The sequence below is a fragment of the Zonotrichia leucophrys genome, chromosome 4A, assembly GCF_028769735.1.
Source record: "Zonotrichia leucophrys gambelii isolate GWCS_2022_RI chromosome 4A, RI_Zleu_2.0, whole genome shotgun sequence".
NCBI lineage: Eukaryota > Metazoa > Chordata > Aves > Passeriformes > Passerellidae > Zonotrichia > Zonotrichia leucophrys.
In genome coordinates, this window is record NC_088174.1 from 19,565,210 (window position 1) to 19,589,846 (window position 24,637).

At 46.9% G+C, this 24,637-nt stretch overlaps 1 protein-coding gene across 5 annotated transcripts in view; it reads left to right on the plus strand.

Moving 5' to 3' along the window:
• Window positions 1-24,637, plus strand: part of ARHGEF6 (Rac/Cdc42 guanine nucleotide exchange factor 6) — a 37,729-nt gene continuing 13,092 nt past the window's right edge. For 3 of the 5 annotated variants that reach the window (XM_064712781.1, XM_064712780.1, XM_064712782.1), the window contains exons 1-11: window positions 1-165; window positions 1,164-1,247; window positions 8,965-9,049; window positions 13,729-13,856; window positions 14,266-14,467; window positions 16,981-17,051; window positions 18,054-18,148; window positions 18,812-18,907; window positions 19,730-19,852; window positions 21,161-21,299; window positions 23,176-23,235. In XM_064712781.1, coding sequence (XP_064568851.1) covers window positions 1-165; window positions 1,164-1,247; window positions 8,965-9,049; window positions 13,729-13,856; window positions 14,266-14,467; window positions 16,981-17,051; window positions 18,054-18,148; window positions 18,812-18,907; window positions 19,730-19,852; window positions 21,161-21,299; window positions 23,176-23,235 — 1,248 coding nt within the window. Of the gene's footprint in view, window positions 166-1,163; window positions 1,248-5,937; window positions 6,048-8,964; window positions 9,050-13,728; window positions 13,875-14,265; window positions 14,468-16,980; window positions 17,052-18,053; window positions 18,149-18,811; window positions 18,908-19,729; window positions 19,853-21,160; window positions 21,300-23,175; window positions 23,236-24,637 lie in introns of those variants that run through there. The other 2 variants (XM_064712784.1, XM_064712783.1) reach the window with 2 other exon arrangements.

A 24,637-nucleotide genomic window follows, 5' to 3' on the forward strand; every position in this document is an offset into this window, starting at 1 on the left:
ATGAATCCAGAAGAACAGATTGTAACGTGGCTTATTTCACTAGGAGTCTTAAATTCCCCTAAGAAAATAGTGGATGATCCAGAGGGGTTCCTGAAAACCTCTCTGAAAGATGGAACTGTGCTTTGCAAACTCATTAATCGGCTTCTTCCGGGATCTGCAGAAAAGGTAATGCTTTCTGATGTATTTTGCTGTGTTGAGACAGCCCTGCTCAATGAAACCCTGCCCTGGGCATTCTGAGCCCTAGCTGCTCTGGTGAGAGGAGCACAGAGCTTCAGAGAGAGATGTTTTACATTTAAGTTTCTAATTGAGAGCCAAGTATGATTGTAGCTTTGGTTCCTTGATTTTGTTTCTACATCCAGAAAAAAGCCCTGCAAGGTTGCTGTTAATTCGCTTACCCATGTTCAGTCAGTGGCAGGAAATACTTGGCCTACCAGAGATCAGAATAGCTTGATTTTTAATAGAAGGATTTGCAGTGTGTCAGTATTTACATCAATATAATTAACTACAACTGTAAATATAGTCAGTCTTTCAAAACTCTTACTGCAAAATGCTTTGTTAGTCAGTAAATGCACTGGAGAAGCAGATTGGAACAGGAATAAGCAAATAACCCTTGCATTTGTGCCATTTGGTCTGTCCCAAGACCAGCAAATCCATTGGTACTGAAACCATGTGAATGCCTCCTGTTACAGTTTGACAAGGCATGTATTCACAGTCCAGAAGTGTGTAAGAATCTGAAGGAGAAAAAAAAGGGAAGGAGTCCAATGAGAGATAGGAACTGGCAACACAGAAGCGAAGCTTTTAAAAAAGCAACTACACAACGGGTTCTCCACCCCATAAAAAAGGAGCCTTTCATTATGCAGAAATCAGTTTTGCTAGCTCCTTATCTTGTGGTGGTTTGGGGCAGCATGTTGTTAAAGGTCATCAATTTCCCACTGTCAGTTAGGGCACTGTCATATGCTGGCATTCAAAACAAGATGCCGACAGTTTCTGTGTGTGCATCACTTCCTCCAGTGGCTTTCTTCCTGCTTCAACAGCTTGCCTGCCACCCCCACCCGCCCCCTGAAGAAGCTTCCCTAATTCAGTATAAAAGGCACATGTCAATATTCATGCAGGCCTTCTCAGTACAGGCAATGCAATGAGATCAGTGGATTTTCTTTCTTTAGTTTTGCCTGGAGCCTAAAAATGAAGCTGATTGCATCAGTAATATTCAAGAGTTCTTGAAAGGCTGCGCACTTCTGAAAGTGGAGGTAAGTCAACTTAGATCCTTTCTTTTATTGTAACATGCCAGTTTGATCAGCATTCTCAAAGGAAGCCAGATATCAGAGGGAAAAAGTTGGTATCTTTTGTATTAATAACACAAATCAGAGCATGGATGATTCAATATTCAGTCTGGGTAATTTGGAAACAGTGTATTAACTGTGAGCTTGACAGATTCTCATCTTTTGAGACAAAGCATGTAGCAATAACAGATCTGTCTAAAAAGACTTAACCTAGACCTGTTCATAATTTTTTTTTTCATTATTAGAAGGAATTGCACATTTTAGCCCTGCTTTAATGGGAAGGTGAAGTATTCTTAATACTGCACTATTTTTTCATCCCCTGCAACTGTTGTGTAAGATTCTGCAAAACATATTAAATTGTTCCTTACACAAAAAAAAACCCCAAAAACAACCTAATGAAGTCAAAAGATACCTTTCTTGTGGCTGTTCCTGATCCTATCTCTGTAGATTCTTATGCTTAACCATAGCTCATATTTGCAAGATCAGTCTAAATGAATCACTTCAGAATTCAATTAATTTTGCCATCAAATTTGTTACTATCTAAAGACTTTTGTGTTACACTTAAATTCCTACAGTAAAAAGAAACCAAAAACCTGTAACTATCTTGTTTGAAATATGCTCAGGATTGTGAAAAAAAATTTTCTGAAGATGAGAAAGCAGGGACAGAATCCTTGGGCATTATACAGAATATTCATGCACCACAGTGAGAAAAGTCCAACCCACAATAGCTCTGTTTCTGCATTTTTTCCTTTGAAGGTCTAAACAAGAAAAGGGCCTTTCTACTCTTTAGAGCTTTTTAGCTAAGCAGCATGAAAATGTGCTCATTCCAGAACTGTCTCCCCGGTCCTTTGTTGCCCAGTGATGCATTTCTTGGAGCCTGCTGCAGCAGCACAGTCTTAAGAGCATTTATATATATAGAGAGAGAGATTTATAATCCCTGAAGGCCTATTGCATCAGAAATCACTTGTTGCTAGTCTTCTGGTACTGACCATGTGATTTCCTCCATTTTTATGAGTTTTGTTTTCTATTTGTAAACTAATAATAAAATGGTTGTGATGGAAGGTATTCTTAAAAATGGGAATCTTAAACAGCTGAAAGGCAGGACAGGAGAACAGTCCTCGTCTGTTGTGCAATGCCATCTCAAAGCTTTGAAGCTCATTCTGCAATATTGCAGTCACACTCCACAATTTTCAGATACTCAGAACAGGTAACATGGTGTGTCCATCTCTAGGTGTTCCTCTGATCCTCCATGTGCCTTTTCTTCCTTGGCCTTAATAACGTTAAGATTTCTGGCTTTTTTTTCCTTCTGATTTATAACCCACTTCATCTTTGAAATATTCTGAGCCTTCCGTAGCTTCCTTTATGCTCATGTGTGTCTCTCTTGTTTGCTGTGAGAGGAGACCTCAAAAGCTGGATAAAAACTTGAGCCTCTCTAGCTCGAGTTTAAATTTTGCAGTGAAATGACAACAATTTCTTCTTGGTTTTTTTTTTCTTTTCCAAAATATTGTCATTTTATAACACCAAGACATGAATTTTACTTCTTCTTAGTTCCTCTGTAGCCTCGTGTAGAAGAAGGCTCAAGGTAGGACAGCTGAGATGGTGGGCAAGACATGGCACAGGCGGAGTGCTTATGCTTCCTTCCGTCTCTTTTCCCATGTTGCCAGCTTTTCTGAGTCCTCTCAGGCAAAGCCTCTGCCATCTGTTCTTTCTAAAAGCCGCTCTGTTTGGAACATCTTGACAAGGAGACTCTAAGCAACATTCCTACCAGTGATCCTCCCTCAAGCCTGACCCCCAGTTTGCCTTGGAAAGGGCCATTGCCCTTTAGGAAGGGGTTTACTCTGTCTCATTTACTCTGGAAGCGTGTCTGGAGCATCAGAACAGGCAGAGAACCTTCTGCTTCTACGATCTATCAGCATTTAAGTTGCAGTGATCAGGTATTAGGTAAAAGGAAGATGAGCACAGAATAGGGTTCTGTTCTGCCTCAGCAACATACCCTGAGGAAAGAGTAACATCACGAAAGGTCTGGGCTTAGTACATTTTAATTCTGTGAGAGCCATCCTGCTACTTACCCAGACCATGGATATGAAAATCAAACCCCAGAGAGTGGTTCTCTCAAATTCTGCCCTTCCCCAAATGCCACAGTGAACTCTTGCTTCTTAGATGTGATGTACCCTAGAGCTGGACCTGAGCCACCTCTGTCTTGAGACTGACAAGGGTATGTTAAGGTCAAATATTCTGTTCCTGTTGCAGATGTGAACAAAAGAGGGTATTTTGAGGAAAATGAGAATTCACAACTTCTTTTCTGGATGCTGACTTGTACAAAAGGGCCTCACCCTGAGGAATCTTAAACATGACATTAGCATGCCATCGTGGCATCCCTTGGCTTCATTGTACTCTGCCTTCCATTTGCTTTTGTCATGGGTGTTTGTGCAGCTGCCATGTAATACACCACTTCACTGGACATTGCCAGCATGCAGGAAAGTGGTCAGTGTGGAAGGCAGGGTTTCCAGCAGCTTTTGGTGGAAACTCAAGTCCCACCTCCCACTGAACAGACACTTCTTGCCAGTCTTTCCCAGCAGGAGGGAATGCATAGAGGTTACTCTTTCAGAACTACACATACGCACTTTCCTCCTACCCTTTGTTGTCCTGGTAAGTCAGGAAGTGGAAGAAAGACACAGTGAGGCAAACAGCAACTTCTCTTGTTTACAGGTGCAGTGAAACCTTTGGACATAGGGGTAGAAGGACACTGACCTTCCTGCTATGAGCTGGCTCCATTAAGATGAAGCCATTCTGCAGGCTGGAGGTGTGAGCTGGAAGAATCCACCTCATGGCAGAGTATAAATAACAAAACTGTTCCTTAGCTTCAGCCCAGGACTGAAGCCTGAAATCTTTTGCTCTTTCATGTATGTTAGTCCTAAAAGAGATGGCAAGTGGGGGAATCACCCCATCCTTCTAACCAGGCAAGAGTTTTAATGAGGTGAAATAATGAGACTGTGTCCTAAACTTTCCAGCAGCTTTTCAGTGCTAGAATTTGATCCAGGTTATAAGAATATCAGTCAGCCCAGCTCTGCTGAGGCAAAGGACTAGTCAAAAAACATGGACACTTCACTGGAGCTTAGGTGTCCTTAGAGGATTCTTTCATGGTTTGGAGGGAGGAACAGTGCAGAAATCCTAAATGTGCTTCATTCACACTGTGGCTTCAGCATCTGAGCTGTGTTTCTCACTCAGGAGCTGGTCCAGTGAGTGAGCGCTGCTAAGGTAACACCAGCTGGATGCTGGTGGGTTGAGGTGGAAAGTGGACAACAAAGAGTTTTGTCCTGATGGCGAGGTGCAGTCTAGTGTAGAAAAGACAGGGAAGAGATCATGACTATAGAGGAAAATCATGGAAGGCTCCTGGCCTACCTTGTTTTTGAGGACAAAAATGGGAACTCTGATTTTGCTGTTGACACCAGTGTGCATATAACAACAGTAGATCAATAGCTAAGCACCATTTGCTAGTGAAGAAGAAGAAGACCTTTATTCAGTAGCCACATTTTATTGTTATTAACTACAAAACTTCTGACAAGGTCTGTATTTTGTGAACTAAGAACAGTATATGCAAGATAAATCAATAGCTGGATTAACCTGGCTGTCCAGAACAATCGTAGAATATGCAGAGGACAATTACCATCACGGGCAGCACAGAGGTTATTTGTGCTATTGGAGGTGCCTGCAACCTCCGACAAACTACCTGGATTGAAGGTGTGGGAGAGCAGGTGAGAGATCATCACCCTTTTAGCTCCCCAGCCATGCACTCCCAAAACCTGCTCTGCTTTGGCTTCACTCCAAAGTGACATTACCTCTCCTAGCTGGATAACGTCAGGAAATGCTATCCAGCTAGGAAATAACAAGAGCTCAGAAGAGCTCCTGCCCAGCACCAACCAGCACAAGCACTGGAGAATGGGTCCGTCTGCAGTTAGAGTGACCCAGTGTACCAGAGACCCCTGGCTCCAGGTGTGTGGCATGTCCCTGCATGGGGCTGGGACAGCTGGGCTTCACCCTGGATATCAGTGCAGCGCTGCATCCCCGTCCACACTGCAGCCTGCTGGTGTGCTGAAGTATCTGAGGATTTTCCTGTTCCCTGTAGGAGAATGTTCTCCAAACAGATGGGCAGAGCCAGTAGAGCATGCAGGCAGTCTCACTGCCTCAACTGAACTGTGCCCCATCTATGGGCCCTCTTGCAGTGTTTCTCTTCACAGTGGTGCAAACCTGCTGCAATTACTGTTCCAATAGTGTGGGTGTTCCTTTTCTGTTCTATCCTTTCCTGTCCTTTCAATTTTTTCCTTTCCCCTTCCCTTTCCTTTCCCTGTCCCTTTCCCCTAATTCACTTTTTCCCTTTCCCTCCTCCCTTTCCCCTTCCCCTCCCTGATTTACTTTTCCTCCTCCCCTTTCCCTTTCTTTCCTTCTCCCTCTCCCCCACCTCCGGCCTTTCTCTTCTTCCCTTTCCCATCTCTTTGCGCTTTGCTATCCCGTTCGTGCTCCTCCGGGTGTTTCCCGGTGCCTCCGGCCCGCGGCCGGCGGAGGGAGCTGCGGCCGCACGGCCGCGCCGCGTCCCGCAGCGAGCGGCGGGGCGGAGCGGGGCGGCGGCGCCGCCTGTCACTTCCCCTTCCCTTCTCTTCCCTTCTCCGCGCCGCGATCCGGCTCCGGGTCAGAGCCGCAGCGGCCGCTCCGCAGCACCGCTCGCGCTGCCGCCATGCCCCGGGGCTGCGCGCCCGCCCGCCCGCCGCCGTGAGTACCGAGCGCCTCCGTGGCCCGGGGTCCCCGCGCGTGTCCCAGCCGCTCAGCAGGGCTGTCTCCGCCAGCTCCCGCGGGTGTCCCCGCCGAAGGGGGTGAGGGCACCGCGGCGCCCGAGCAGAGCCCCCGGAGACGGAGCGGCGCTTGTGCTCCGCGGGGGCGGCCGAGCTCCCGCCGCCCGCCCGGTCTGTCTCGCCGATGCTGGCGGAGCTGCGGCCGCGCCGCCGCTCCCGCTGGAGGCAGAGGCGGGTCCGGCGGGAGCAGCCGGGGCAGCGAGCGCCCGAAGCGCCGCATCGCTGGGGGACAGGCGGCTCTCGCCCCTGGCCTCGGGTTTGGAGGGGTCGCGGCCGCGCCGGGCTTCGGGCTTGGCACCCAGCTGGGGGCTGTCCAACTGTGGACAGCTCGGGCTTGAAACGCAGCCCGGCTTTCCCTAACTTTTCTGTGCTTCCCGTCGCGGGACTGGGATTTTGGGGGCTGATAACTTGCTAGCCGCGCCCGGGTTTGGTCTCCTGTTCTCGTCCTTCCCGAAGAGCCGGGTGCTCCGGTCGCGAAGCGCCGGCTCCTGCTCATCCCCTCGCTGCCTGTGGCGGAGGCTGGCGGTGCGGCAGTGCAGAGCTGCTCTTGCCCGGTGAGATGCTTGACGGAAACAGACAGAGTGTTTTACCGAGGAGAGCTGCAGCCTGTGATTCTGAAGTCAGAATAGCGTTTTAATGGAGATCCTCAGATGACAGGTGTAGATTTAAATGGGGTTTTAGTGACATCCACCTGATCTTCCATGTGTTAGAAGTGAAAAAGCCTTTTCTGCCTCTATTTATCTTCTAGCCGCAGCTTGTCTTTTAGCTATGAATGGAATTATCAATGAATTGTGCTGGAAAAAGTAAATTTTAGTTCATAAATGAGGGCTTTTTTTTAATGAGGAATTTATTCTGGAACAAGCTACAGAGTATATTTATTTACATTACAGTAGCTGACCCCACATAGCCACTGTTCCACAGTAGCTGTTCCAGAAAATTTCCTCATGAAGAAGTTCTAGATGTTATTACTTGCTTTTGGACTAGAATTTTTTGCATATCTTTCTTCCTACCACTTTGATCTGGACTTTGTCAGTCTGATGACTCTGAGCTTACAGCATTATTCTCTGCATTGAAGGATTTGGGATGTATTTTTTCTATTTTGCTCCTTAGGGAAAAAAAAAAAAGTGTTAATTCAAGGCAGGACTTAATTTTTCTGGAATTACTTAAGTGGAAGAAAAAGGATACGGATGAAAAAATGACACACCAGAGAGATGCATGCAAACAACCCAGCCTGGCTGCTGACTTTCCTCTTGTCCCATTCTGCAGCAGCTGCCAACGGGGTCAGCGCGCGCTGGGCTCTCTGTTACCGTCTCCCTTTCCACGGAGATGGGAGCGTCGCTGCTTAGGGCTGAAGGCTGTGCTTGCATGGCGCTGCCTGTGACTGCAGGGCAGGAAAACTGGCTCCGTGCTGCAGCTGGCAGAGGGCATGGGACTTGCATGGTCCAAAGGAGCAAACCCGAGTGAGTGCAGGTGATAGATCAGCTCAGAAACAGCCCAAGGTAGGTGGGTATGTCCCTGGAATGTGCAGAGCAATAAATGCGATCGGAGCTGTGGAGCTACAGGATTAAATATTTGTAATGACAGCAAACTGTCCCTATGCTAACCATGGATTAAATTTCTTTAGGGTAGAACATGTCTTCTATTACTGAGTAGCTGAGTCAGTCTGCAAACATATTCCTAATAAAGAGCAGCCTTCGTACTGTCCGTGTTGGACTTTGGTGCTGCTCTGGTGTGTCTGTTTAAGAGGAGGAGATGCCACAAGCATCCAGGGCTGTGAGAGAGGACAGTCCCCTTCCTATTTGAAATATGCCAAGCGTACTCAAGGAGCTCTGTGTGGAATGCAAGAAAGGGCTGTTTTAAAGGGCAGTCCTAGCCTAAAGGTAATTCAGACTTGTGTCCTTATTAAGCAAGATACACTCATTAGTGTGTTGGAAGTGTTTGTAATTAGATGGTGTCTGCCAGGAGAGCGTTAAAATAATCTTTCCTGTTCATTGGATTTGTGTATCTGTGGTCTCGATCTGCAAGAAATCATGTATTTGGGGATTAGCAGATGGTGCCATGGTGGTACCAAGAGGGACTTTTTGTAACTCTTATCTTTGCTTCATTAATGGTAAGATTTGTACAGTCTGTATGAAGTTGAGAGCGTTTTTCAGGTGTTTGAGGAGGTTGAAGTGTTTTGGAAACTCAAACTGCCTTCACTGTTCTGGTGGTGATTTCTGAAGAGTACAAGGTTCAGGTTTTTAGTCATGGAAAATAAGCCCTTGCTAACCATGTATTTCTGTTTCACCATTGAGGATTAGCAGCACCAAATTCTTTAGGGTGAATTTTTTTAATATAAGATAACTGGGTTTGTCTTCCTGTAAAAAAGTGTAAATAAACTATATATTGCAATAGCAGAAAATTCCATGTGTGTTAATTTCTGCTGTGGAAAATGTGTGTGTTTATACATAGATCTGTACGTACAGCCTCAATCTCTTCGGCTCTCGGTAACAAAAATAGGAACAAAATCTTTCTTTCCCTCAAGGCCAGCAATAACCTTCTTGGTGATTTTCAGAGCAGTCTCTGCTCTGCAGACAACACTGATTCCTTCCCTGTTCCGAGCCTTATGCTGCAAATGCTTCTGGGCTCCCCTGCTATTCCCATGCTGCCTGCCAGTGGTGCCCCAGGAATTCTCTGGCTGTAAAGGAAATGGAACTTGTCAGCCCTGAATGATCACCCTTTCCCTGCAGAGACATGGGGGCTGCCCAATCACCACTGTCACCCTCCAGCACCATGGGCGGCTCCAGCACCCACTGTGAGATGTTTTGGGCTCGACTGACTGAGTTCATCTTTCACAGGTGTTTGATCCACATGATTTATACACTGGAGATCAGTTCTCCAAGGTCCTGAGCACATTAACAGCTGTAAATAAGGCTACTGAAGGTAAGAAAAAAGGGGTTCTTCTGTTGTCCTTTCAAACTATTTCTTGTGTGTATGAAGGGCTGGTTTTTAATTTTTGTTAATTCCTACTTTATGGTGATTTCTGGAGGTTTGTCAAATTGTGCTGCTAGCACTGATGGCGGGATTGACATTTCAGGCTTCTGACAACTCTGGGTTAAAATGTGATGTTTCAGAGTTGTTGTATGAACTCTGCAGACCTCAATTATCACTTTACACTGAGGGACCTCTGCTCAGTTTTGAGCATTAAGAATTAAGGGGCCTCAAAGTAGGTCAGCATAAGTGATCCTCAATGTAAATGAGCATGCACCTCCCAAAATGCAAACATCATATTTTAAAAGAGTTGTGTTTTAATGCAAACATCATATTTTAAAAGAGTTGTGTTTTAAAGCTGAAGAGAAAACAGCTTCATCTGCATAATACCTTTCCTGAATGTCAAATTAAATGTTGTTGCTAGCTGCTCAGTCGATTGTATTGATGCTTTTCTCTCTCTCCTCTCCCTGGCTCCGTGGAGTAGGCTCCTGGATCTGAGAAGCAAGCTGATGGCTTGTCCTGTATCCCTGGGAGCAGGAGTAGGCTGCTGAAGCAAAACAAATCACCTTACCCTGATTCCTTCCCAGACATGTAGCTGTTCCCTACAGATTGCTTTAAAATGATATTCAGTAGCATAGTCTGTGAAAGGAGAAGTTCAGCGGGGATGGGGGTAATGGCACTGTGGTGCTCTGGGGAGGGATGAGGGGATCAGAGTCTCTTTTCTGAGATGAGGAGGCACAGGTCTGCCTGGTGCTGGGAGGAGTTCACAGCTTCTTGTCATAGAGGTATGTTAGACAGACTCCTGCACACCCACCAAAGTCCAGCACCGGGAGAAGAGTTCCATTTCCCGCTTGTGGGTTACATTTGAGATGGTGTAAAGGAGGAAATTTCAAAATGAAAACTCATTACTTTCCTCTCATGGGAAGGCTTTTCTTTTAGCTTACTGCATTATGCCTATATATTATATAAACTGGTGTGTTGTTTATTGTGCATATATCATACATTGACATATATAATAATATATGTCTAATAATAATATACAATGTATAATAATAATAGTATATATTTGTTAACCTCCTCCCACCCCCTATGATTTGTACTTACATATGTGTGCGTGTGTCTGTGTGTACAATGCTGCTCTGAAGAAATTCAGGTTCTGAAGATGCTGTTCTGCAGCCAGGACTCAGCTCTGGTGGCAGCTCACTCTGTAGAAGTTTGGGAATGGGAACGTGGCCTCAGGCAGCCTCAGCACCTCCTCAGTTACCAACAGTGCCCACTGACCCTGTGTAGAAGCTCTTGCAGTTCAGTGTGATGGGGGATATAAAATGTAGGTTATGGGTAGGTAAAATGACTGGGAGCAGCCTCTGCAAATGCTGCTGTTATGATTGATATTTGCTTCATTAATCTGAAAGCAAAAGGAGAGAGAAACTCTCTTGCCTCTGTCCTTGCCTGTTGCTGCACTGGAGGGGTGTGATGGGGTGTGTGCTGGCAGGGTGGCAAGGCTGCAGTGCCATTTTCACATCTGTCCCTTTATTTATGGCCCAAGCTCCATACTTCCAGCCACTCATGTGCCAGCTCAGCCCGGGACAGGGCTTTGCTGGGAAATAGTTCCTGTCATATTTTACTGGCGGGGCCGTAGAGAAGCAGGGATCCTCTTGATTCCATGGCAAACATCTGTTTGAACATATGCTTTCTGCGTTAAAATGGTAAAAAGTGCAATGCCTGCGATATAATTAGCTGCTCAGGCAGAGAGCACCCTTGGGAAAAGTACAGGGTAAAATAAATATATGTCTCAAACATTTACTTTTTGGTTGCTTAGTCAAATTCCCGAGGAGCCTGTGTCCTACAAACTGCCCCTGCAGGTGGTCCAGTTTGTCTGTTTTGCCAGAGGCCGCAGGCTGAGCAGAGCATCTGGGTAAGCCTGGTAGCAGCTACTGCAGCTGATGCTGTCACCAAGGCTCTGACATGCCTGCACATCCCAGCACCCGCTGCACTGCTGCATCCCAGCACCCTGCGTGGAGGCAGAGGGAAGTAGGTGTCAGCTGAGGAAAGGTTGTGGGAATGTATTTCTGAGGATCCATTTGAAGTCCAGTCCTTGTGTCTTCCTTTGTCTTCGTGGATCTTTCTGTATAAATAACTTGAGGCATCATTTTGTAGTGGATATACTTGTAGTTCAGCAGCTGTCCATCAAAACACAGCAATACAGATAAGCATCAAAAAAGCATCATGATGCTTTTTGTCTGCAAGAGAGGGCAGGGGAGGAAAACCAGCTGTGCTGGATCAGACAAGGCTCATCTGCCAAAAATAGTGTAGGAATGTGAGCAGAAAACCCAGCTATTTTAACCATAGTTTAAGCAACATATGGCAGCAGTGTTCCGTGCTGGACCAGGCATAAAATAGGACACTGTCATGATGCGATATAAATTATACACTTTCCTGCCAAACTGTCAAAGGCAGTTTTACATTTGTTTCTAGGTTGCTGCAGATATTTATAAAAGCTTTGGAAGATTGGGAGGGGCAGGGAGAGTCATAAAATCCACAGTAATGGAGTAATTTCCGTGGGACTGTGGCTGATGACTTGAATAAGTGAAGTCTGGACTCAGGATTTATGCCCTTCCTTTCAGAAGGAATCAAGGGAAGAATATCTCACACTGGCAGCCAGCCACACCCCTGGCCTGTGAGTCACTAAGAGCAGCCAAAACCACTCTGCTCAAATATCAGGATGCTTCAGAGAGAAAAACCCACTCTGTTGGCCAAATGGGTTTTACATGGGGAGGGGTTTTGCCATTTCCACAGCCCAGAAAGCTGGGAATTCACCATGCAATTTTCAGGCAGTTGTGTAATGAGCAGGACAAGAGAGAAAACTGACTCACTGACGGCACACAAGGTTTACCAGGGATGTTGTCCATCTCTGGAGCATGGACTGACCAGATGGTGTGTGAGTATGGCATGGCTGGGCTTTGTAAGGCAGCAGCCTCTGGCAGCCATAGCCAAGGACCTGGTCCCCACTGTGCAAGGGTTAGGAGAGAGACAAAGCAAGTCTCTTCCCCAAGAGCTCACAGTTTGTGTTGTTCCAGGTCCAGTCTAAGGAAGAGATATTTTCCTATTGAAATAAAAATCCTCTGAGGAGAATAAAAGCCCAGCTGAGTTCCTGTAACTCCTACCAAACTTCCCCTTCAGAATGAGTTTTCCATGCTGACATTCAGACTGGAGGAGAATGGAGGAAAAGCAGCCTTGCAGTTTGTCTTTTCTGATTTCTGCACACGTTTTATGGCTGTATCACCCTCTCCTCTTGCCATGTTTTCAAGGCAGAATTCCAAACGTGGTCCATGGACTTGCACACCCAGCACAGGGATTCCTGCAGACTGCTCTGTTCTGCTTTCGAGGTCCATGGAGACGTGTGGTCCCCACTGCAGGTGGAAACCTGCAACACTGGAATGCAGAAAGGTCCTAAAATCTGAAGAGAAGCTACAAGACTAATCTTAAAAATCCCTCATGTTTACTGAAATGATATCTCCTGTTGTGTCTTTTCACCACCATGGAACACACAAAGGAGGTGATCTGAGTGGTGTCCCACAGTGTGGTGTGGGGTAGAGTAGCAGTGAAGCACTGGGAATTACTGGGTGGCTTGTATCCCATGTTTTTACACCTCTGCAGCATCCAGCAGGATTCTGGGGTTCAGCATGCCAGATTCTGCCGGAGCTGGAACTGCTCTTAGCAACAAGGCTACTGACTCAGTCTCTGCACAGTTAGGACCAGGAAACTTTTTACCCTCTGGCAATTTTTTTGGTATTAATATAGAAACAAATCACTAATTACAAAAACAGATGTGTCAGAGCAGCAGCATTGCCTCCAGCATCAGGTGGGGAGAAAAACAAGCCTAGAGACTGGTTTGCAAAGCAAGGAGCTCTGAGTGTGAAGGAGGCAGCTCCAGGAGCTTGCTGGGATGATCTGAGCCTTTCCGTGAGCAGTTCATCTCCTGGGGATGACACTCCTGTCCTTCCTCGGCATGGCTTGAATCCCTCTTTCACATGACTGATGGCAACGGTCCATGAACAGCAATCAAAATAGTGCCTAGCCTCTTTCAGCTGGATAATGAACCCAGAAGGACTCCTCTAAATAGAGGAGCGATTGTGTTGACCAGCTGTTCAGCATTCCTCCCTGCTCAGTGTGGATAGCCCACACTGCAGCTGCAGAGGTGACCTAAGAGCACTCGCTGGAGAGCTAAGCTTTGACGCACCTTCAGCAGTATTTACTTTGATCCCAGAAACACCCCCAGTGGGAAACCACAGTACTGAGTGCTTTTCTACTTTTCTACAGTTTTAAGGGGGATTTCAAAGAAATACAGCAGTTGGATGTGTGGCTGCAAAGCTGGCCCAACCCAGGAGTGCCTTGAGATGCAATTCAACTTCTTCCATGATGGAAGCATTATCCCAGCCCAGAAAACCACCCTCACTGCTGGCTGAGAGCAGCCATGCTGCAAATGCCATGCACTTGCTGTCTTGCTCTCATAGATGCTCTTTGAACTGTTGTGACCTGTTCCTGTTCTCTTTACAGGCTCCTTGCTTTGCTGTGATGTGGAGGGATGGTGGACAGCTGAGTAACACTCAGATGTTGTTTTGTTTCCCCAGATCAGCTGTCAAAAGGGCCATGTTCACATCTTTCCTCTCTTAACTCCACGGCTGGAGACCCCCAGAGTGACTCCACCAGCACAGCTTCCCAGTCAGCAAGGGTGTTACGGAGGCAGTCCAAGCCTGTGGTACCCTTTATTTAACGTGTAATCATGGGTTTGGTGGCCCTGGGGGGAGGTTGTGATTGGTGCCTCTGGGTTAACACCAGAGGTTGTTCTCCCCTGATCTCCATCATGGGTTTGCTGTCTCAGTTGGAGGGAGTCCTGCAGCTTCTCCAAACTGCAGTGTTTCTCTGTGTGACATGAGAAGAGTGATTCTTATCTGCCACCCATTGCACTGGAAAACTAAATTAATGCTTGGGAGGGACCTTGTGGTCCTCTGAAGGCAGTGTTTACACAGCAGCAACATATTATTTGTTGTTATACAGAGCAATACTGAGAAAACAGCTGTCACAACAGAGAAGAACAATGGCTTGTCCTAGTTGTTTCTGGGGTTTTTTGACTATTTACTGATGTTTTTCCACATTTCTTCCCTTAGGAGATGACTGAGAATGGCAGTCACCAGCTGGTGGTAAAGGCCAGGTTCAATTTTAAGCAGACCAATGAAGATGAACTCTCTGTTAACAAAGGAGACATTATTTATGTCACTCGAGTTGAAGAAGGGGGCTGGTGGGAAGGCACCTTGAATGGAAAAACAGGCTGGTTCCCAAGCAACTACGTCAGAGAAATCAAATCTACTGGTAAGCAAATTGCTTTCAAGGGCTGATTGAATGACAGTGGCATAATGCAGTGAGGACCCTCATGCCTTTGGGAAATTGCTGCTATTTATTAAGGACCGTTTGTGTACTTCAGGCAGCTGGGCTAATGGAAGGATGAACGGAAGGGTAAAGTGCAGTGTTTCGGATTAATTGCTTGAGAGCTGCTTCACCTTCTTCCCACCACATTGTGCGTTTCTCTTGCTTCCCCCAAGCCCCAGCAGCATGTAAGCAGGGATATTGTCAGAGGATGAGGACAGAGATGGATGTGAGTCCCCTTTGTCCTGGAGAGCTGTCAGTGTCTGAGCTCAGAACTAGCTTTTTGTTAGAGACCTTGGTCAGGCAATGTATTTGTGCTTGATCCTGGCTTTTCAGGCGTCAGTGGGATGGATGCTCACCATCACGATGTGGAATCTGACAAAAACTGCATGGCCACAGGGCGTTGTCAATGTTTTGGTCCAATAGTGATGGTTGATTTCACAGAGTACATTTTTCCCCAGATGTTTCTGCTGCAATGTTGAGAGAGGAAGAGAGAGGGGATGATCTGCCTGATGACATCTGCCTTTATTGAGCTTTGTCTTGAGTGTCCTGAACATTTTCTGTGATGTGTTTGTACCCAGACGTAGGGTGGTGAGGATGTGAAGCCCCTGCCCAACTGCCCTGCGACATTACACATCCATTCAGACAGCTCACCCCTGTCCAGGCCTTTGTGTGAAATTAAACCCTTTTTTTGCAAAATGCAACTTAACTCCTTAGTGCACTTTGAGCACTTACCATAGACAGAGACCAGTTGTGTTCTTGATGCTGGTTCTGTGGCTCAGGATCGGCTCTAGCCTCAAACGCTGAGATGCCAGCAGGGGTCTGCAAAGTAGCTGCAACATGTGCAGCCCCTGTTAGACATCCTTTCTTCTACTCTTGCAAAAATGAAGCAAAGGAGGAGAAAAAAATTCACAATATAGTGCTCAGAATTAGGTCAGTTTTTATTTTATTCTAAATGAAAAAAATCATTTCATCTCCCTCTGGGAAATGATGTCTGAGCTGGAGCAGGAAGTTGTAGCAGGGATTGAAGGCTTCTCTGGCACAACTCAGGAATCGCTAATTAACTCAGTGAAGGTAGAAGAGAGATGTTTTAAACAAAGGAGAGCAAACTTGAGTCCTGAAGGGAAAATCAGATGGGAGCTGCATGATGTGACAATACCTCACTGAAGTTAAGGGCCAGTCTCCCATAGATCGTGATGGAAGAGCCCATGAGATTTTTCTGTCTGCAGAGCTTTTCCCTCCAGATCCTCTCTCAGCACCATTTGATGTGACAGGAGGGTCATTGCCCTGGTGTGTGCATGCTCAGGAGATGTGTGTGTATTGCAGGTGAGGAGTGAGGGACCGTCATTATCCCTCCCTGCCCCAGGAGTGCTGCTGGAGTTGCAGCTGGCAGGGAGCTGCTTTTCCCACCTCCACAGTGTAAGACCAGACACACTCTGAATGGAGTTACTTGTTTTTCAGCAGTGTCCATACCTCTGCTGTGTCCTAGGTGTGCCTTTTGGGTAGAAATACTCTGTGATTCTGTGAAATAACTGTGGAGCTGAGCTCTTCTGAGCCTTTAGCTGGAAGTGACAGGAAGCACAACAAGGGTGATATTTAGACAGTACATAAAGAGAATAAATTTATCAATTTCAAGTTTCTGCCCTGCTGTCAGTGTGCAGGTAATTGCCTTGTGTGAGCAATCTCAGGGAGCCAGGAGAGCCTGGCTGTGGCACGTGGCACATTTCAGTGTGTGCAGCGTGGCCAGGGCTGGGGCAGCCTGCCCTGCCTGCCTGTCCCCGTCCACAGGGAGCATGGTGTTGCTGGGAAGGCCGTGCTGCTGGAAGGGAAGGGGCTTCTCTAGGGAAGGAAAATTGGAGCAGGGATTTGTCCATGTGTGTGTGTGTGTGCATATGTAAAGAGCTGGAGGCATCCACAGGGATTTATCAAATGCAGAATGAGAATTGATTTCCAGGGTTTTGTGAGCTTTTCATTTAAATCTACCTTCATTCAGAGAAGGATTTTGCATCACAAGTGGCTGTGGGGATAGGAGGTCAGCATATTGATTGGGGTTGGCTTCAAATGCCTTGTGAATCACCTGCTAAAAAAGATAGTATCTGTCATTTCTGACTGAAGTCCAATTTTAAAACCAAATTTAGTGGGCCAGGTGAAGCAATACTATAGTTCCAAACATTGACAGATACTGGGCTGCTGCCAGGGATTTTGGAGCAAACCTGGATGTTGGTTGGGCAGAGGCTGCACAAAGCTTCTGGTGTGACTCGCTTGGGCACTGTCAGTGTCGTGCATGCCACTGGTTTTAATCTAGTTTTTTTTGAAATGGGGAAACAAACCCTGCAATTAAAGTTTTGTGGTCAGAGGGGTGAAGTTATATTTGCTGGATGTAATGTGGCAGTGTCTTTTCCTGATGGAATAATGAGAGCTGTGCACTGTAATTTATTCATGGATTTTTTTTTGTACAGATAAACCACTCTCTCCCAAAGCATTGAAAGGGCTAGAAAACACTCAGATGACAAAGAATTATTACCCTGTGGTAAGTTTTAAAGTTCTGATCATACATTTTAATAAGTACCATGTTATTAATCTTCTGAAGTAGCTCCTTCCCTTAAAAATCATTGATGCAATTTTAACAACTGGGGATGTGACTCTGTGTTTAAATGCAGCTGTTTCCATTCCCTTTATTCAAGGCCATTGACACAATAAACCACAAATGGAAGTGGCTGCAAGGTGTCAAAAGTAGAAACTTGAAGCAGACAACTGAGATAATTAAGGAGAGGTTGCAGCTTTCAGATCAATGCTAGGGGAGAAGACACAGTATTTCCTGTTGATAAAGATAGGGAGATAATGTCATGGTGTAAGCAAGCAAAATCAGGGCTCTGGCCGCTTTCTTGGGTTTGGCTGGAGATGTTACACCCCATGGTGCCTGTCCTAGGCCTCTGCCAGCAGCTGCCGCAGCTCATGGCCTGGCTTTGTAACTGGGCTTGGCTTTGAGATGCCTCAGGTGAGCATCGCTGGCTCTCAGTGCTGGAGCTGAATCCTGCTCATCAGTATGTCTGAATATATATCAAGCAAAGCAAAGCAGAAGCAGTATGTCCAGGGAGCTGAAATCACGTCCACTGTCTCCAGAGCTTATCAACACTGAGAAACTGGAGTGCTGACTGGGAGGTGCAGGCACTGTGTTTGTCTGCTGTGCAGCCAGAGACAAACCAGCTGCTGAGATGGATTAACAGCACCAAATCCAGATCACTACATCCCTGAAGTGGCAAATGAGGTGTGCCCTGCTTAATCTGCCACAGAAGCCATCCTTGGTGCAGCCTTTAACACCTGCGTTCCAGGCCTCCCCAAGTTTGCAAAGTAAAATCTCAATATTTGACCACCAGGACTTCCCTGAGTGTTCTGGGTTCTGCATTAAGAAATGTAATCTCTGGACTTAAGATACACTTCCATGCTTTGCCAGACTTGGAAGCTGATGTCATGTTCTTTTGACTAGTTTGCTGGAACAAAGATCTTCTCAGCGCTCTGTCTCTCACCCTAGGTGTTGCAAAATATTCTGGAAACAGAACGAGATTATGCAAAGGAACTACAGTCACTTCTGGGAACTTACTTAAGACCCCTCCAGTCTTGTGATAAGTAAGATAAAAGGGCATCTGAGATGGAGAGAACATTGTGGGATCCTTGGGGTGTCATGGACAGAGGGCACGTGTTTAGAAATTGTCCGGTCAGGAGAGATGGGAGAGTTGTATTCTAAGGCCTCTGTATTTCAGTCAGTTCTCCCTTCCCAAAATCTTCATGTGGGAAAATTTTTGTGCTCTCAGCCTTGTAGGCCTAAATGAGGGTGTTATGACTCTTAGGATGAGAGAAGCAGGCACATTAGCTTTGGAAGCACCCAACCTCACTCAAGGGGCAAAGAAGCCCCTGCCTGTTGGACCTTCCTCCCATAGGGAAACCCATGGCATGAATCCCTGAAGACAAAACTCTCTGTCTGTGCACACACCTCCCTCCCCAGCTCTGGCTGCAATCCCATCTGTCTGTGTCTATTAGACAGCTAAAGATCTGACAAGATTAGTGGGATTAAGTGATTTAAATCCAATTAAGATAATCCTTGGCAGCAGACTCCTTCTCTAGGAGACTTTGGTCTGTAGTTCACAGACCATGAATTTTGTGTTCTGTCCAATGCTGTATCTGGGGAAGGAGAAATTTTTGTGCCTTTTTGGAAGGTCTGCTGATAAATAAAAATGGGGTGCTCCTGAGAGCAACTTCTCTTTGATGGTGACTGTGATGTGGCTCTTGTAGGCTCAGCACTGGGGACACGGCAGCATTGCTGGGAAACATGGAAGAAATCTCTGCTTTTCAGCAAACACTGAACCAAGCCTTGGAAGAAGTTGCAAAGTAAGTTTGTGTCATAGCACGGCGGTTGTTAAGCTTTTTAACTATAGCTAAAAATAATAGAAAGGCATGTTCATTAATATTTCTCCTGACTGCTTTCTTAGACTTGTTAAATATAGAAGAAAATAACAGGACTGAGGAAAGGTTGCAGGCGGTGCTGTGGCAGGAGGAAAAGTAGAAGGAACTCTGAGATTGCTGGTGTTAAAGCATGTGCTGAATGAGTGTCACTAGAACTGACACAGAAGTCTGCCTAACCCAAAGATGGAGGCACATGCAGGGTGGGAGATCGGGCAGGCATGAAGATGGGAATTGCCAGGGAGCAAAGAGCAGATTATTAGAGGTGATAATTTCCTGCAGGGAAGCTGACAGACATAATTAGCCTTCTCTAATGGCTGAAAAGAGATGGGGAAAGATGGAATATTGAGAATATATTCAGACTGTGGCTTCTTTTCTCCCTGTCTTTTTATATTCATCGGCAGCCCAGAGTGGTAACCCCCCACCCTCACACTGCCCTTAGTTCCAGCACATCCTCTTCCCCATCATCCCAGCTGTAGCTCTGCTGGTGAGACATATCAGGTTGAGTCACAGGTTGTCTGAGGCTGATAATGGGTTGTGAGGCTCACTGTCTGCACCACAGGAACCCAGACCCACCTGAGGATCCCCCTCTTCCTCCTGCCCAGATGGCAGGTGAGGATATTTTGCTCAGTGCTGCAGTTATGAGGTGACCTGGGAATGTCCCTGAGCAGTGGGTAGCTCCCTGAGAGTGCTCTAGCTGCAGGGTGCAGATCCAGAGGCTTAACACAGCTGGTGTGTTGGTGTCTGCAGGCTCCCTGAGAACCAGCAGCATGTGGGAGGCTGTTTCATGAACCTGATGCCCCAGTTCCGCTCCCTGTACCTGACGTACTGTGCTAACCACCCTTCAGCAGTGAATGTCCTCACACAGCACAGGTAGGTGATGGAGAAGGAGATTCAGACTCCTTTAAAAAGTTAACTTTTGTTATTAATACTTGGCCTGGCATGGCCGTTGACCTATGTTGACAATAGGTCAATGCTATTTCCTGCTGCTGGGACTTCGGGCTTTTCAGCAGGGCCTTTCAGCTTCAGCATGAAGACAACTCACACTGCTTGTGTTCAGAGCTGATCTCACAGGTCCTTTTTTGCACAGGACTCCCATCTTGGGTCAAACAGGCAGCCTCAGCTTTGGCAGTGGCATCTTCTGTGATTTTTACTTGCTAAACAAGCCAAATGCTGTTTCAGGTCTACTTCTCAAGTGCTCACACACTGACAAATGGGAGAGTGTTCCCCTGTGGCACCACGGTGGGGAGCACATCACTGCAGAAGGAGAGTGGTCATCGAGTCACCCGGTTACCCAGTTTATTTACTGAGCTTCTATTCAACCAAATGGTTGATTTTCAGGGTCATTGGTAGAACACATTAATAACTTCTTTCTTCAACATGACCCACATGAGTAGACACTTGAATTTGTGTGATGTCCTGCTCAAGAGTGTGCCATGCCAAGATGCTACAACTGTGTCATCCCTAATATAGGTTAGCTGTCTTCCCTGCAATGATGGGAAAGCCAGATCCAAATGCATAGTGTTTAAGTCTTCCCATTCTGCAATGGGAACTCACGGTGTATTTACTTACCTGCTGAAAACCAGCTTTAATTCAGTGTAACAACATGCCCGGCTCCAGCAAATGACTCATTCCTGTGATTCCTCAGTCTGACCCCTTTTCCTAAATCAACAAAAGAATCAGCTTTGGCAAATGTGCTGACACACAGAAGCCATGTTCTCTGGAGCAATGTACATGCAAACACCTGCATCACAGTTTCCAGCAGGGTCCCAGTGCATTGCTGCAGCCTCCTCCAGCACAACACCAGCCTGTGCATCCCCCTTCCCCTTCTCCCCATCCACCAGATACCTGCCCTTGTGCCACCTTGCTGTGCTGGGGGACCAGCTGCTGGCACCAATGTGCCCCAGAGCTGTGCATTCCAGCACCTGTGGCCACACGACCTCTCCTACATCCTCTCCTGCTTTCCAGAGGAGAAAGGTCTTGCTTGGGTAGAAGCTCCCTGCCTGCTCCATGGAGTGGGTGGGTGGTGCTCAGAGGGGAGTTTGTGCTGCCTTTAAGGAGGCCCAGCTCAGAGCAGAGCCCTGGCCATCAGGAGAGCATGGGTAAAACACAGCCCTCAGCTCTGAGAAACCTCCTTGTTGTGGTTTTTTTTTTTTTTTTTTTTTTTGTCTCTTTTTATAGTGATGAGCTGGAGAAGTTCATGGAGAGCCAAGGTGCGGCCAGCCCAGGCATTCTCATCCTGACCACAAGCCTCAGCAAACCCTTCCTGAGGCTGGATAAATACGTGACACTGCTGCAGGAGCTGGAGCGGCACATGGAGGTGGGTGGGCTGCTGGGCAGGCTCTGCCTCTGGATGCTGCAGAGCTGCTCCCTGGGCTCCAAGAGACACCTCTGCCTCTTGGTATTTGAGCATCATGTGGCTAAAAGTACTTACCACATCTCCAGGGAGATGTCCCATGTCCCCCAGACATTATTCACCTTTCAGATTAAAAGTGAGAAACTGGTGGAAGAGTCTGAGGAATGTTGTGGAAGCACATTACCTATTCTTCACTCCAGCCCTTCCTCAAAGATGGGCCATTTCCAGCACGAGTAAAAGCAGAGTCTAGGGACAGGCTACAGTTGCTGTTTATTTGCACAGCCAAGAATAAATCTGTGGTTTTGTTATCATTTGATGAGATTCCTAAGCCTGGCCACTCACTCCTGTGGCTCGCAGGCACATTCCCACCCCTTGCCCCAGGGTTGTGCTCCTGGGTGGGGGCAGATCTGCACAGACATGGATCTGGCCACCAGCACAGACACAGGGGTAGAGAGTGAGCCCCTGGGAGCAGGGAGAGCAGTCAAGGGCACAGAGACTTCCTTGGCAAGAAGCAAGTGTGCTTCAGGACATTTCTTGCCCCAGGGACTGTAGAGATCCCTGCTACTGGAGCTCTGCTACTCACTGCTGGTGCACTCCAGCTGCAGGAAGGCAAAACTCAGGGGTGGTGCAAGGGGCTGGAGAAAACAGAAGTAACAATCTCTTTTTAAGCAAGTTTCCTTTTTCTCCTCATCCAGTTTTAATTACCAGTTAATTCAGCACATTTACCCATGACATTTACCCATGACCTACAAGCAAGCCAAAGGATTAAATCTTCTATGCTTGAGCCAGGGATATTCCTGCATAGGAGAGGGCATGAGAGCCTGCAGGGTGGGCACACTGCAGACCTACCTTTCCCTCTCACCTGGCTGAGCTGAGCTGCAGGGACTGAGCTGAGCCTGGCTGCAGCCACCATGCCCGTGCAGGGATGATGTGCTCTTTGCAGGATTTGCATTGTGCTCTTTGCCTGCTCTTCGCAGGCGGCTCAGCAGTGGGTTTGGGGACACACATGTCACCTATTTGTCTTGGTTTCTAAGCTGAGCGTGGGAGTTTTGTTGCATGAATCAGTAGGCCTGAGGTTTAAGCTGTGATGCTGTGGGAAGAGGATGGCTGTGTTCAGTGTAGATGTACACCACAGCATTCCCTGCACTGCTGCAGAGCTGCTGAGGGGGCAGGTGTGTTCAGGGCAGCCACTCGTCCCACACTGCAGATGAGCAATGCCAGGCTGCAGGGGCAGGTCCATGACAACCTTGACACCTTATGATTTGCTTGGCATGAGGACTTGGTGATGAGGAGCTGGGCCTTAGATCCAGGAGAACATTCTGGGAGAGTACTAGCATACAGCTGGGGTCAGAGATAAGGGGCACCATTCTGCTTTTACCTGGCCCAAGAGCTCTCTGCTTAGACATGCCCTCCCTTAAGGCCAGCGTTGAAGCCCCCTTGATGGTGGTGGGTTTCCACCCTTGATGGGCAGTGGCTGGAATATCTGGCACTGCAATGGAAGTTTCCTTCCTGAAGGTGTGCCCTGCACCCCTGCCTGTTTTCATTGATTTTTCTTTGCAAGTCAGATTTGTTCTAAGTCCAGTCATACCTACTCTTGCTCTGGCCACTTCACATTCATTAAATCGGTATCAGTAAATTGCATAGCTGCCTTTTGCCATGCCATGTTGAAGTGGATGGTGGGGAAGGTACCTGGGAGACTTTTACCTCCTCCTGGATACCATGCTGCCTGTATCCTCAGCCCTGAGCGTACTGGAACAGTGGGTGATGCTCAAGGTGGGTTAACACTCAGGGTGGGTGCTGCTGCTGCTGACGGCTGAGGAATTTGCTCTTCCTTCACTAGGAGGCGCATGCAGATCATGAAGATGTTTTGAAAGCCATCACGTCCTTCAAGTCCCTTGTGGTAGGTGGCAATTCTTAAAATAGAGCCCTCCATTTCAGGTCTGCTTTTCATGAAGAATGAGTCAAGCCTGACATTTGTCTCCCCATTAGGAAAAAAGGTCTTTTGGAATGGAAAAGATGGGTTACAAAGAAACTTCATTTCACATTTCAAGCCTAGAGCTGCTCCTCTGGCTGTGGCAAGTACATGCTGGCTCTATAGTGCCAGAGCAGAGATGGTGGATCTCCAAGTTTCTTTCTCCTCTATTACTGAAAGCCATGTGTGCACCGTGGTGGCAGCAGGGTCCCTTTCATGTCCCGTTGCCTTCAATCTCTAATCATATTCCACCTGAAACTAGACCACTCCTTGCTCATTGAGTGAGAGGTTAGCACAGCTGTGACTGACCCAAGTGCTGGTGCCAACGGGAAATTTTGCTGAGGTTTGCTCCACAGGCATCAGGAGGCTTGGACCACATTTCAGTAATTTGTGGCTCCAGGTGGTAATTTGTGGCCATCGGTGGGGAACAGAGAGAATGGGTGAGTCAGAGACAACAAACCCATTTCTGTGAACTCTGTAGCCTGCACCCCTCAAAGTCCTGCTGCACTGAGATGAAATAGAAGGGGAAAAGCCATCCATATGCACAAAGGTTTTACCTGGAAAAGCTTTTTATGGAAAAAAACTCTAGTCTCTCTTGCTTTGTAGCCACAGAGGACCTTTCACTATAATCACTCCAGATATGGTCCAGCTTCCTTCCTTTAGCATAACAGATGTCACCTGTTTGTGACAAATGCAAGTGTTTAGCAGTGCAGATAAAAGATGGGGAGGAGAAAGTTCATAGAAAACAGGAAAGGGTGATCGTGTTACATTTACTTAGAAACTCACAACCCTTTCTATTTATTCTGGAAGCTGATAGGGGAATAACTCATTTAAATTACAAGGTGTCATTAATCTTTAGGAAATCTCGTAAGCGCTGGATGGCTTTACTTGAAATGTGTACTTGGGTGATGAGTAATTTAATGTCATTATGGCACAACTAAAGAGGTTCGGTGTGAATTTGAGGTTAGACGGGCAGAGATGCCCCTTGTGATGGGCACGTGGTCCTGTTATAGGACCAGGAAGGCTCCCAAGCAAAGGCAGGGAGGGACCAAGGAGCTGCTGTGAGTCACAGTGGTGCCTCTGCAGAGACTGTGATGAACTCCTGGGGATTTTATTTGGAGTTTTATCCTGGGAACGTTGGATTTGGACACTTGGGGAGCCATCAAAACATACGATAGTTGTAGAACCAGAGTAAACCCCAGTTTGGTTCAAATGTGTGTGGTTTCAATCTAGACCCAGTGCAGCCTCTCTCTTTGCAGAGCTGGATAGTCAGTGAATTGGAAAGGAGGAAAATCTCTGTCACATAAAGGGGTTTGGAAAAACCAAGAAG